The 14,159-nt window shown below is 45.2% G+C and overlaps 2 protein-coding genes across 3 annotated transcripts; one reads left to right on the top strand and one right to left on the bottom strand.

Annotated features, from left to right (window-relative positions):
• Positions 1 to 343: 343 nt before the first annotated feature.
• On the bottom strand, positions 344 to 10,775 carry LOC117833587 (probable phosphoinositide phosphatase SAC9). Of its 2 annotated transcripts, XR_004635512.2 has the most exons (13): positions 10,392 to 10,775; positions 8,261 to 10,240; positions 8,036 to 8,143; positions 7,743 to 7,913; positions 6,378 to 6,620; positions 5,841 to 6,287; positions 4,466 to 5,236; positions 4,019 to 4,213; positions 2,558 to 2,992; positions 2,244 to 2,477; positions 1,473 to 1,764; positions 1,227 to 1,374; positions 344 to 735 (listed from the first exon to the last, which is right to left on the bottom strand). XR_004635512.2 is itself a non-coding variant. In XM_034713142.2 (12 exons), exons 1-11 carry the CDS (start codon positions 10,392 to 10,394, stop codon positions 1,483 to 1,485), a joined length of 4,869 nt encoding a protein of 1,622 aa, XP_034569033.1. In that variant the 5' UTR covers positions 10,395 to 10,775; the 3' UTR covers positions 344 to 735; positions 1,473 to 1,482. The 2 variants fall into 2 exon arrangements, 1 of the variants encoding a protein (XP_034569033.1); XM_034713142.2 differs by lacking the exon at positions 1,227 to 1,374.
• Positions 10,776 to 13,217: 2,442 nt separating this feature from the next.
• On the top strand, positions 13,218 to 14,159 carry LOC117834696 (antimicrobial ginkbilobin-2-like protein). The gene has a single exon (XM_034714225.1). The coding sequence runs from the start codon at positions 13,218 to 13,220 to the stop codon at positions 14,157 to 14,159; it is 942 nt and encodes a 313-aa protein (XP_034570116.1).

Raw genomic sequence — 14,159 nt, 5'->3', positions numbered from 1 at the left:
GTGCTTTATAAACATTGTAAAAAATATAAATTAAAACTGTGTTTTGAAGACAATGTTGGTGTATAAAACGAAACATTTTACCTGGTCCATGGGTCCACATGCCAATATGACTGGCAAGTGGTAACTAACCTCTATTTTACCAGCCCATTTTGGCTAGCAAATTTGTGGTCTTTTCTCAAAATATTGTTTGTTTGGTCTTTTATAACCTTTGGCGGTAAGGGTACAACAAAACCAATATAAAATCAGCTCTTACCCGCTGATGCTATATATTTAGTTTATAGGACGAGTGCTGCCATTAAACAACAGGTTACCACTTTTTTTGTTCCATAGCGACAATGCAATATCAATCAAATGTTCAAGTTAAGAGAATGGTAACCTCAGCATTGCCGTGTAGCATACAAATGAACAATCGGTAAAGTTCAGTGCTTAAAATACGTATGAGCGAAAAAGAATACAGTGCAGATATTGACAAATGTACCTGGCAGTTTCTGAAACTGCAATCGTACTGAATTTCCAGATATTCTACCTAAAATTGAACTTCCAGAAATTCTACTAGCAAAATCCCATGATCCCTCAAATTGGATCATCATCTGATCGTGAAAACCAAAGAAAAAGAATGGTCCAAAAAGGCATCATGTATTTGTCGCAACAGCCGCGCATCAAGGCAGAGTACAGAAACAATAGTTGACAATAACCTTCTACCACCTGGTAATATCCCATGTTGGCATGTACGACCTAAACACAGGTAAACAAAAAGTAAAAGAGCAGTATTAGGCAATCTACTACACAGATGTAGGCTATAGTACACAATAACCCACGCATACCAATTCATAGTTTCATGATTCAGCAGAACATTCAGATAAGTGTCACCAGGGGCAGAGTAAAAGTTTATTGCTGGGGCTGATAAGCTCCATCTCATTTGAAACGTGAGGTGTTTCTAAATTTTAAATTCCTTCTAAGCATGGATAAGCCAGTATAGACTGGATCTAGACCCATCCACATGTAATTCTAATTCGAAATAGGAGTCTAGGGTCAGGACCATAATGGCCTGGGTACACAATTTTTCTTTGGAGGGTGTTAAGGATGAATCCATGTCTACAGAGGTAGCTTAATCTAGAGAAGAGACCCTCAATAAAGTGGATCCATAGCCATCTACATGTAATTCTAATTCAAAATAGGAGTGTAGGGTCAGGACTAAGACCATATCAGGCAGGCTTTGTGGTTACCTCAAGGATGTTAAGTACCAATCATTCAACATTCAATCCACATGTGGAGGTAGGTAGCTTAAGCAAGAAGAGAAGTGATAACTGATAACCCAATTTATGTTATGCATTTTAGCTTTATCATATATCCTTTATCAACTGAAACTTTCTTCTGAAAATAAGCATAACTTGATTGTCAAAAATCAAGTTAAGAACTCTTTAATCAGACAAGACTCATAAGCTAGCATTTAGAATGTCATGATTTCCTACCTCAGATATTTTATACTGCTGAGAGACTGCCGATCTTTCCCATCTCATATGTATCTGCGTAGTAGTACAACTTGATCTTATTTGACAAAGACAGTCCAGATGCCAAAGGAAGATTTCGCAAGTTTAAGCCGTCAAGCTCAGAAATGTCATCAACAAAGGCAGTGACATCCCCAAGTAATCTAAACATAACACAACGGACATCTTGTTGCAGATCAGGAAAATCAAAATACAGTGGTGTACTCGCTTTGACTTCAGGTAAACGGTATTCCTCTACAACCAGCTTGCCAGACTCCTGTACAAAACCAAGAGCACAAAAGAAATGTTTTATGAAAAAACAAAATAAGCACTCAAAAGACTGGACTATATATATAAGGTTCAGCTGTATGCTTATCAAACCCTCGATTAACATTATGTAAAAAATGATAAGTTTGCAGCAAACCTAAAAAAACTGAAATAGCAATATTTTATTGTGTATAGTCATTCGAGATATGAAGAGGCAGCTTATCTAACGATCACCACTATATAAATGGTGAAGTTTCAGTTGAATATTCCATACTAGCATGAAACGAGAGAAAAAAAAACATTTTGCAAAATGCAAAACTGTCAGCAAGAAAACCTATCAGCAAAACTAGGTCACATGACCACCTGGGCCCACTCTATGACGGTTTGGACTGTACAGGGACAAGCATTAAAGGAGATCACAGGAAGCAGAAAATAATGAACCATACCACTGAAATAATAAAATTTTGAGAAGAGGCAATGTCTTAGTACCTTAACAATTGTGACCTGCATATAAAGAATTGCTTGATTTACAAATCTATCTTCCATTCGTGTCAATGAAAACTCCCTCATGTACAATTCTGATGAGGATGGTGAATGGGTCACATGAGGCCTTATAACACTGAAAAAGTCAAGCCGGAATCCAGCTATTCCAGGTGAATTAGGTAAGAGATAATGCTCAAGAACAAGATCATTATCTCTTAGCCTCTCAGCTTCAACTGGAATCTGGAAAATACAGAAGAAAAGCTTCAGTAATAGCCAGAATCAAAATATGGAAACTGTTCAGCAAAAGACATAGGGTTTACCCTAAATCTCCCCAAGGGCGGTGATCTGTCTAAATAACTTTTCATTCTCATTATTCCCCCAGATGTGTCAGAACCCATCTCCTTCCTCAAAGAACTACCGAAAACAATAATTCTTTTTGCATGGATAAATGAATTCTGTGGACTGGTTGGCTTTGATTCATAAAATGAGCTATCACCCAATGACAGAAGATCAAACTCCTCACTAAACTTGGTTGAATGAGAACCAATATGGGGAAGTGTCATTTTTATTGAAATGATACGACAGCGGATAGGATTTGGGAAGTGAAATTTAATGTGTCTTGGTTCTCCACTTATTCTACTAGATTTTTCAGGTCCACAAAGCTGCGGAGATGAAGATATTATATCTTGTACATCCCACTTTCCTATGAATGTACGATCTTCTCGCTGTATTCTATTACTGGCCCATATCTCTACCTGGACAAGCAGCACGATTATTAGCATATGAAAGCAAAAAATTTTGTTAGAAAAGAAAACATGCACTGAAGGAACAGAGAATGAAACAGCTCAACAGGTTAGTTCAAATGATCTTGTTATGCATAGATAGCTAACTGTGTCAGAATATGGAAAAGATGTTTTGCAGCTCTTGGACATTGCATTGGTTCCAGAAACCCAAAAGGCTAGTTCAAATGATCCTCTTGTTATGCACAGATAAACTCTGAAGTATATGCAAAATACGTCTGAAGCTCTTGCACATTGAACTAACTCCAGACCAGGATTATTTCAACACATTAGATGTATTTGTGTGGTCATAGCGACAGTATCGGTGCATGTATAGAAGGACAGGTGACTATCACAGAATTATGAAGCCACAAACATCATAAGACTGGAAACCACTGCTATTACTAGTCATAAATTGAATTGCAAAGAGCATAAGCGCAATCCTGAAGTGTAGGTTTAGAACCAAAGTACTAATGCAGCTCCAGATATTTGATAGCATATTAGCATTTTGTCTTGAATAAAACCAGATTTTGCTCTCAGTATAACCCATGTTAAGAATTATTTCTCTCTTTGCAAGTTCTCCTTCATTTTGTGGACATTCTTGGAAATAAATGGGCAAGAGCATGAGATGTCTCTCATGCTGATGTGGCATACAATTCTGCAGAGGGAGATAATATTTTTCACATTGGTTCCCTTGTAATCAACATGTAAGCAGACAGCTGAACTGAAATGTTTTCCTTCTCTTGCTCAGAAAGAACATGCATTTGATCAAGCTACATGATTTCATGGCTAAAAGTATAATTCCAGTAACTTCAGTTTAAATATCCTCCTTTTTTCTCAATCATCAACAAACAAGAAATGTCTAGTGAGGCATATTGATATAGCTGGGATCCCGTATATATCATATTAATGTATGCCTGACTTAACATTGTCTGTAGAGATTTATAGATAAAATAAAGGATAAAATGATGAAGAAAGAGAAAGTAAAATAGGCCATCTTACAATAGGGCAGTCAGATGTGTAACCGCAAGAACTGACAATTATGGCAACTCCTGCAACATCTGATAAACCACCAAGAACAATCGAGAACTCCACTGAAGTGTTAGCCCCAGGAGCTTTCCAGTAAGAATTGTAATCTCCGGCACCAAGAGGTGCCAGTAACGAAAGCAGTGGTTCAGAGTCATCAGCAGTTTCAACCTGAGTAATAGAACATGAGGGCTCGATCAAAGCATTATCTGTCAAACTTCATACAAGAAAATAAAAATAGGAGGTAGGCATCTTTAGAAGAAACAAAGAATGATACGCATAAGGCCAATTTATAACTGTATTCCCATGGTCCATGGGAAAACACAACAGTGTTATAAATACAGCAGAATGTACTTATAACAAAGGGCAGCACAATATACAGGAGTAAAAGTTATGATAGCATAGCACAGAGTTTAGAAATACCGTTTGTAAAAAGCTTGCATATGGAAATTCTGCAAGGGACTCTTCACCATCAAGGATCTGCTTCAATTGTCTCTGACCAGTTTGAATACTTTGCGATAAATCAGATACTTTGCTGGACTCCAGCTGGCAGACCTGATTCACAGCGTCCATTGCTGCTTTCTCCGCACGATATTTTCTCCGTAAACTCTGAAGAACCCGAACATAATCCACATACAATGCACGTTTGATGATTTCACTGCAGCATGATTTGCACACAAAACTATCTGCGAGTGCTGAATAGCCACCACCTTGACTCCCACCATATATCTTCAGATCCCTATAGGTGTTGAGCAAAAGGAAGGCCCCTCTACCAGCACAGCAAGCTTTGCAAACTGTCCTTTCACACTGGGAACATTCCACAAATACTGATTGATTTTCTCTAGTGGCTGAAGCCTGCAATGAAGATGGAGCACGGACTTCACATGCCCCATCATAGCAGGAATCATCATTTTCACTGATGTTCCAAAAATCTATAGCGTGTCCACTGCCCTTTTCAAGCCCTATTGAAGCATTAACACGATCCTCAAGGACTGCATGGCCCAGCAGTGCTAGATTATCAGCTAAGCTGGACAGCTTCAACAGGTAAGAATAATCAACTGAACGGTTTGGATCTACTGTGGCAGGAATAACACCAATTGATAACAATGCCCGGTCCCTTTCAGCGGCAGAAAGACCAAGATGGAGACGTTTTATTTCAAGTTTCATCACTTCCTCAAAGGTAAGACCCTTTCCCTGGAAAGATGATAAAGTTTACATCTGTATTGGATTTAAATTCATACACACTTTTTTTTTTTCAAAAGAGGACTATTTCTGTTCCTATTTTTTTCACAATAAGCAAGTATGTATTGAGAAGATAGGAAAGCAATAGCGCTAGAACCTTAAACATATGTAAAGTACACAAGCATATAAGAAATAGACAGCTGTAACCTGAATAGAACTAAAGATTCAGTAACCTGTCATAAGAGGATGGTTAAAGTGCAGTTATGGTCGTGGTAGGTTTTCAGTTTTAGCACAGGCGCATATGTAATTATTGAACCTAGATGTGAGTGTGTTGATTTTTCTTTGGGTGTGTCGTTAGGGTTATCTACCCCTTTTTGTCTTCTTAATACAATGATACGCAGCTCTCGTGTGTGTTCGAGAAAAGAAAAGGTTTTGGTAATGTTGTTACTAGAAACTACAATCTTGCCCATTTATCGGATAAAAGAGCAATTCAAGATATTACTGGTAACTTCAGGACAAGCTCTGCTCAACGCTTTTTTAAAAAAAAAGAAGGAATGCACACAGATACAACAAAATAAGATAAGAAAAATAATAAAATAAGATTACAGATGGATACCTTATTATTGCCAGAAAAAGATTCAAAAAATTTAAGATAAAGCTGTGTGCTGCCACATTCTTCAACCTGGTTATTCACTGTAGGAACAGGCACTTCTGATGCAGAGGCAAAAGGGTTAACATCAAATCCATCATCTAAGAAGTTTGTTTGTTCCCCATTACCAAAAGACATATTTTCAGTTATATGTGACTTTGACATGTCAAAATCACCTGTGAGAAAATCCAACAAATTTTCCGAACCACCTGGTTGAGCTGACGATGAACTTTTAGTATAAGACCCCTCACTGCCACGAGAATCATTCACAGGCCCAGAAGAATTTGCAAAAGACTTTGAACCCATATCACAGTGAGCGCTTGATTTTTTTTGGAGAAGCTCCATAAATTCAGGAGCACGTCCACTATTGTTTAACATGTCTGCCCATGGAAGAGAAATTCCAAGTACTTCAATCTGTTAAAAAGGATTTCAAACTCGTCAAGAAAAAGATATAGAGAATAACTTTTCAAAGTGCCTCAGTCTAACAAATTCATAAAAATTTACCTCACCAAGAGTGATGGGTGTCCTTGATATGGAAGATGGATGAAAAGATAATGCAACAACCCGATTTAAAAAGTTTAGTTCTCCTTCTAGCTCTTCAAAGTCATATAACAAAGGAAGGTACGTGCTCTCTTGAACATTGGGCCTAGCACTTTTCCCTGTAACAGCTAAGTCCTCTGGATCAATTCTTCCAGTGAGAGGTATCAATAAATTTGTGCCATTCGAGCACTGTGGAATGCAAGCACCCTAAACAAACAATCTCCCAATTAATATTCATCCACCAGTTAAATACGACGTTCAAGACGGAACAAATGAAAACAATCACATGAGCAGGGCCTTGTTTCGCTAGCAAGGAATGAAAAAATGCCTCAAAAGAGGAGAGTTGTACTTAAAAATTAAATAAGTTTAATGCATCTGCATGCTTTAATTGGATTTCATAGACAAGAAAATATGATTTATTCAAATTCAAGCAGCTGGCATACACAGAAAATGTGTAGAGAAGTAATTGCATAACTGTTGAAAAATACAAAATGATACTTTAACAATGACGTAAATATATCCAATGAAACCAATATCAGATGGAGCAATAACCAAATTTAAATCTACATGACTCTCTGTGGTGCTCGGCTTGAGCTAGGGATCTCAGCTTGCTTTTAGCTAGATAAGATCCTTTTTTCTCTTTGATAGTATGGTCATCTTTTACATGTCTGTTGCGTGTATGTTATAAGTGTAATGTAGGCAGTTAGGGCCTGTAACCTAACAAACTTTTCTTGTTCTATTAATGAAATGACATGCAGCTCTACAGTAAACATAACCAGTTCTGCAGCAGCAGCAGCAGCCAGACACACTTATTTTAAGTTTGTTCAGAATTGGTTTAGATTAGATAGATTTATTGCCATTGGTTAGCAACTTAGCATCTACTGTTAGGGAGATGTCTGTAAGTGCCTAGCCACATCATCAGTTGTAATCAAGAAAGAAGAAACCCTAAGAGGGAGAGCGACTAGCAGGTTTCTTCCTGCTATCCCTAGTCGATCCATATCATTTGGTAGCCAAAGTTATTGGCACGCAGTTTAACTCTGGTTCTGAACCAAGCAAAGTCATGTGCCGTAGTTCAAATTGTTGGAATCGCAACATAGCAAGGTGTCTTAAACCCAGATTTTGATCAGATCAGGTGAAGCTCAATTTTTAGAACCTTCCATTTTTGTGTGTCTGCAATCTTGAGTTTGGGCACAGGGGGGATAGTTCAGTAAGCCCAATCGTAAAAATATGCAAACTAACTTTTTATTTGCAAAGAAACTTGATGAAACAACTGAAGAAAGAAAAAATACATATGATAATAAACCAGTGAGGTAAGATAGAGACAAGGACCTCAACCACGAGCTTAAGGGCATCTATGCTTGAGCCAATTCTAACATCTACTGATGCTGGATAGGAAGAATCTTCAGCACCATGGGAGACAGTAAGAAGCAGTTGACAGACTTGACAAGGTTCCCCAAGGTATATAAAAAGTTCAACGTAGTCTGCACCTTGCTGACATACCTGCAGGAGCAGAAGCCTTTAACGTGCTATGTGAAAAAAAAAAGAGATCAAGACTATAATTAAATAAAACAGATAGCAATCAGGGAGCACTACTGGACAGTGTACTTAAAGGAGAACTATACCCAAATAAGATCCTTCTTTTTGAAGCTGAGAAGACTGGAACCACCATCAGCCACTGGGGTGATACTAGGAACTGGTTTCAACATGCATCCAGATGGCCTTGATAGCACCTAAAATTTCAAGATCCAGGATGTTACCAAAAAAGTATAATACAATAGTAATACTGAAATCAAGACCAATAATGTAAATTTGCAAGAAATATACTGATAATGTGTAAGTTTACCTACTTTGAGAGGGAATATAGGAATGGACGGGAGATGCTTATATAGCCTCAATCCAAGGAACATCTCCAACTGCTTTTGGCGGGAACTATCATTCACATAATTGTGGAACCTTCTTTGCACTGTAATCTTCACATTCTGAACAGCTGAAAATTTACTAAACTTTCCGGTTTCCTCCTTGAATATGTTCAGAATCTCACTGTGCATAGCTTTTGAGCCAGTGTACAATGTGGCATGGATATCGCCAGCCAAAAGAAAAAGTTCAGCAAGGTGGTTCACTGGAGCAAGCATTGTTGAGCCTTTGAACTGATCAAATGTCATATCAAATCTCTTCCAGGGCTTCTGTGGAGCCTCCTGGCATGGATGTTCCCATGTGGTCGTACGTGTATTATGATCAATATAAAATGATTTCCCTGTTACAGAGTCAAAGCGCTCCTCCCATCCAGGGGGCAAAGAACGAGCATTTCGACTGTCATATTCAGAATATCTGCTTGATAACCCAAACATTGCATCTACATCGAGTGAGATACTCAATCGACTACACTGTTCAACAAAAACTTGAAGTGCCCCAAAGTAACTAGCAGCATTGGTCCGATCAAGGGAGTCAGCACAATTGAAACGTATCACCCCATTTTGAGTAGATTCCATGCAAAATCCGCCATTTATGTCGTCATTGCAGATAATCGATCCTTTACATTCCTTAAGCTGCTGTCTTACATCATAGTAATTCCCTTCACTGAAGCCAATGGCCATTGTAGGTGCTTTAAGATGTCTCCATAGGCCCTCAACTGTCTGTTGCTGTCCTTTTAACTTCACAGTGGCATGCCAGTCATAATTTATCAACTGGATCCATGTGCTTCCAAGCTTTCCAGTAGACTTCATGTACTGTAGAGATTCTTTGAAACAATCAACAAGAACTGACTCAGTTTTTCCTTCAGCATATCTTAGTAAGTTAACACAAACAATGGGAACCATTCCAGATTTCTTTTGCCTAGATACATTCTCTTCAGATGATTTATTGCCGTATCTTCTACTCAGTCGTTGGTAGTATTGTAAGCTCCCGTTGTAAGGATCATCAGCAACATAAATTTCAGCTTCTACTGACACAGCATTCTTTATTTCTGCACCCCACCATATCGGTATAGTTCCACGCCGCCAGATATATGAGCTAAAAGGGATGCGCCCTCCACCCTTTTGTGGAACCCAAACAAGTTGCTCACACTCTACCTCATTGCCTGTGCCTGAACATGCATTCAGTCCACGAGCCAAATAGCGGGTTCCAGGATGCAACCGACTCCGACGTGCAATAAGGGCAACTAACCCACCTTGCTGCCCAGCACCTCCAAAGTTTCGACACTCAGCAAACCCCTGTAAAAGAATGACACAGTGTCCTGGCAAGCCGATGTCCTTAAAAGGCTTTGACAGCCACTCATTCCAAACAAATTCCTCATCTGGTTCCCATACTGTCATACGACTTGGAAATGGCCTGGTAACATCCCTTGTCTCACAAAAGTAGTACTTCCCGTCAATATCAAGATCAGCCAATTCACGGATATTTTTCTGCTCTCCATTCCCCTGGGGCTGAGGGTTTTGCAGCTGGATCTTTATCCATTGACTCTCCGCCACTGTGTGTATGCACCCACCTCCGGGCAGATTGGGAACTGTTGCACTCAGCTGCGTTGCAACCAAAAGCAAAGCATAGCTTCCTAACACTGCATAGCCCAGCACTGCTTTCCCATAGGTGGTGCTCTTGGATAAAATCCTTGATCCATCAGTGATGTAGTTCAATGCCGCCGCCTCGGAATCGAAAACATCTTCCCCGTGCTTCCCCAAGTAGCGCAGGGCGCCCGTGGTCGGGTCGACATATATTACCTGAGTATCGGCCCTCGTCGACAAGCTGATCACAATGTACACCTCGGTTGTCTCCAAGACGACCACGACCACCGACGTGTCCTTGGGCCTAGGGAGGGACTTGCTGTGGAACATCTGAAATCCAGGGGCGGATCCAGTTTAGGACATCCCGATAATTGCTTGAAAAAAAATCAAAGTTGAGAAGATATAAATGCTCAGATCCAAATATTTTCCAAATACAAATATTTGGATCTGACCATGTATGCTATTTGTATTTGGATCTGACCATTTATATTTGGAGCCACCGAGCGCGGAGCCGAGGAGGTCGCTGAAGAGGGCAGGGTTGTTGGCCTGCGGGATGCCGAGCTCAGCGGAGGACCAGCTCCGGCCGAAGATGTCACCGACCATGGAGGTCGGCCCGGATCCGGGCCCGGCCGCCGCTGAAGCCGCGGCGGGGGAGCGCTGGTGGGTCCACGCCGGCTTGGCGCTAGCGGGCTGGTGCGTCCACGAGGCGCCGGTGGCCGGCCTGGGTGGAGGTGTTGGCGGCCGCGCTAGAAGCTTCCAGAAGCGCCGCCCCGCGAGAGGGAGGCCTGAAGCACGGGGGAGAGATCCGGCGGCAGGGCAGGTCGGTCGGAGATGGGAGTCCCAGCGTTCTACCGGTGGCTGGCGAGGAGAGGACTGGATCCTGGAGGAGGCGCCGGGCGCGTGGGGTGGCCGGGTGGGGGTGTGGCGGGCTGGCGGCCCATGGGCCAGGCCAGTGGGCGCGCGGCGCGGGGCGCGGGAGGTTTCATGGGCTAAATCTTCGGGTGGGCTGAATATAAGTACAAAATACGGGAAACCGTCAGGAATATTCCGGACCGGACTGTGAAAATGGTCGGGAAACGCCTTCCCCGATTCCGCTCCCGTCCCCGCCGAATTTTTGGTGAGTTTTTCCTATTTTCTATTTTTCCTGAAAAAACGATATGCGATCAGTTAGTACGATATACAGAGTCGATCGAGATGGAATTCTATCCCGCATTCTATAATCTGCACTCAATATTGCTGCGATGTTTGCTACGAGGCCACCCTAGTTCCTAAGGGTCTGATTGGTTAGCTGTACCACCCCGGATACGAGCTCCCCACATGCATCCTCGAGTTGATTGGTTACCTAAGCTAGGTGCTGAGCCTGACCTGCTGCGTGCAAAAAGAATCGTGGATCCTGGCTCCGGCTCCCGGGATGCGGTCGAAATCTTCGTTTCTCCGGGAGCAGGCTCGCACGATGCATGCACAAGCACACGGGCAGCATGTAAGAGAGAGAAAGCGGCTGGCTGCCGTGCATGCAACCAATCCATTTCCTCTTGCTGGCCTGGCTGCATTGAAACGCGAACCAATGCATGACCTTTTCGAGCCAGGCTGCGACCGGAAGAAACCAATCAGAGATCCTCCGTCCTCCCCTAGCCTTGTGGGCACCCGGCAATGCAGGTACGCAAACCCAGTTGGTGGCCCTACGTGACACTAGGACAGAGTCATAGAGAGTTGCGGCAGAGTACCCTACCCCCGGTGCGGATGGAGTACTTGCGTGTGCAAGTGTTTTTCTTTATCGTTGGTGAATAGAGCAAAAGCTAAGGCAGTGGTCAAGTTTTGCCTTTTTCGTTCTCAATGGCAATGTTCTCTTCTTGTGTTCAAAACGGGACCTCAAGAATCGTGTCCGCAGGAGCTGGCTTGGCTACAGTACGTAGACCAAGTGCGACCTGGCGAGAGAAGTGCGTGACAGCACGGCCTGGCAGGCGGGTGTACGAGACGCCGTAGCTTTGCCGTGCGTCCGCGCCCAAACCTGAGGTGAGTGACAACACGCGGGCATGCTAGACCGCGACACCTACGACTTGGGACAGGCAGGCGGAGGCAGGAATCTCTCGAGCGCGGCCGGCCGGGGCAGCTCGATCGGCCGAGCAAAGCGGCGGCAACTCGGCGTGACGCGACCACATCGTGCCCTACACAAACGCGGCATCTTGCTACTGCGCTCCCGGTCGCCGAAATGGAATCACTTTGGTAGTGTTTGGTTTGGGGTCGGAGGGGTTCGATCCCCTTCGATCCCCATCGACCTGTATTTGGTTGGAGAGGGATGTAGATTGGAACCGACCAGCTAGGGAATATTCGCATCAGATGCGGGTTGCCTTCGTTCCTCCAAAATGAGCGAAACCATTTCGACCCGCACGAACGGCATCGTTGCTCCGTTTCTGCCCAGGCGCAGGCTCCGGCGTCGTGAGGGCGCGGAGGTCGGGGGAGACGGGAGAAGGGAGTGGCGCAGCGGAGTTGCACGGGGCGCCGGCGGCGCGATGGGAGGTGAGGCCGGGCGCTGTTGTGGTAGGCCGGCGGAGCTAGGCCGCACGGACGCCGACGGGAGGCAGGGTAGGGAGGAAGAGAGGGGTTGGCCGGCAGCGCAAGGAGATGGAGGGGGTGACGACCGACGCGGGAGAGGGAGTAGTGGTGGCCGGTGCGGGAGAGGGAGGAAGGGGGCGACTGCCGGTGCGGAAGAGGGAGGAACGGCCGGCGCGCCGAGGGGAGCAGGCCATCAGCAGGGAGCAAGGCGGCGAGGGGAGCTAGGCACCGGGGGGAGGAGAGACAAGCGGTGGGGAGGAGTTGGGCCAAGAGGAGCTGGGGAAGCAGTAAAAGAATAAAGAGGATGACATGAGTGCCCGCGGCTGACAGGTGGGACCCGCTACTAACGGTGTTAAAATGCCATCATCCTATCTCAACCTCTTCAACCAAATAAAAGAATGGATCCAACACATCCCTCTTATTCAAATACGAGGGTCCCAACCCATAAATTTTTGTTGACTAGAAAGTCAAGTCATGCCATCTTCCAAAGCCATCCTCGCTCCTGCGTATATAGCAAAGGCATAGGATTTTTTGTCTTGTGGTGCATTGCGGAATTTAGAATGATGGCGGCGGCGCACGTTCATTCGGCATCACTTGGTGCGAAGCTTCATCTCTTGGAGACGATCGATGCCAGCAACCTAGGGGCGCGCGCGCGTGCGAAACAAGGACCGGAGCTGACAAACTTCTCCGATGATCCGCCTGCTCGATCGATCGTGTCCTCAGCTGCGTCAAGAAGGTGGTTGTGCGGCGTGCCATGGATCCAGCTCGCCTTCTCCTGCTGCTCCTCGCCGTCGCTGCCATCGGTGCCACGGCAGATGTCGACCGCCAGGTATTTATGAAAGTCACCTGCTCGGCCCCGGGGAACTACACCGACAGCAGCCGGTTCGGGAAGAACGTCGCCGAGCTCCTGTCCGCGCTGTCGACCCCACCTCCGGCGACGGTCGGCAACTACAGGTGGTTCCGCAGCCACACCGTCGGAGCAGCGCCCGACCAGGTCTCCGGGCTCGCCGTGTGCTACGCCAACGCCGACGCGGACCTGTGCCTCGACTGCATCAATTCCGCGAACTCCACCTGGTTCTCCGACCTGTGCGATGACAGCCGGAACGTGAGCTTCCTCAGCTCCGTCGGTTGCGCCATGCGGTACGCGGACGCGCCCTTCTTCGGCTCCGCCGACTCCGGCGACGGCGCCAGGCTTATCTTGCGCTCGGATTTCCGGGCCACCTTCGCTAGCGCTGCCGCCATGAGGAAGGCGCGGCGGGGGCTGCTGAGCCAGCTCGCGGAGAGGGCCGGCGGCGATGCCCTGCGGTTCGCCACCGGGAGCCAGGGTAACAAGGACGCCGACATCGGAGGCGCCTGGCAGGTGATGTACGGGATGGCGGAGTGCACCAGGGACCTGCCGCTGAGCGAGTGCAGCAGCTGCCTCATAGACCTCCTTGCCGTCATGTACGAGGATGTGGGCGTCACCAACAGCACGTCTGCCTCCGTCATGGGGGTCAGCTGTTACCTCATGTACCAGATGGAACCGATCAACTTCATCGCCGGAATGGCGGCTGTGCCGCCGGCGGCACCGCCAGCCGAGCCTCCAACAGGGTCTGCTGCTGCATCTCCTGCTGCTCCACCGGTCGGCCCCAAGACGACGGTGGTGATCGCGGCTATGGCTGCGGCTGCCGTCACGCTCTTCAGTGTTGGAGCTTAA

The sequence above is a fragment of the Setaria viridis genome, chromosome 8 (assembly GCF_005286985.2).
Source record: "Setaria viridis chromosome 8, Setaria_viridis_v4.0, whole genome shotgun sequence".
Taxonomy (NCBI): Eukaryota; Viridiplantae; Streptophyta; class Magnoliopsida; order Poales; family Poaceae; genus Setaria; species Setaria viridis.
Note: the sequence above shows the minus strand (reverse complement) of the source record. Positions and strands in the feature narration are given on the sequence as shown.

Excerpts from the sequence above, each read along its gene's own strand:
- LOC117834696 (XM_034714225.1), top strand. The coding sequence starts at position 13,218 with ATGGATCCAGCTCGCCTTCTCCTGCTGCTCCTCGCCGTCGCTGCCATC.
- LOC117833587 (XM_034713142.2), bottom strand. Across the intron at positions 8,144-8,260 it reads TTCCTATATTCCCTCTCAAA|GTGCTATCAAGGCCATCTGG; the intron begins GTAGGTAAACTT and ends TTGAAATTTTAG. Across the intron at positions 6,621-7,742 it reads CCCTTAAGCTCGTGGTTGAG|GGTGCTTGCATTCCACAGTG; the intron begins GTCCTTGTCTCT and ends TTGTTTGTTTAG.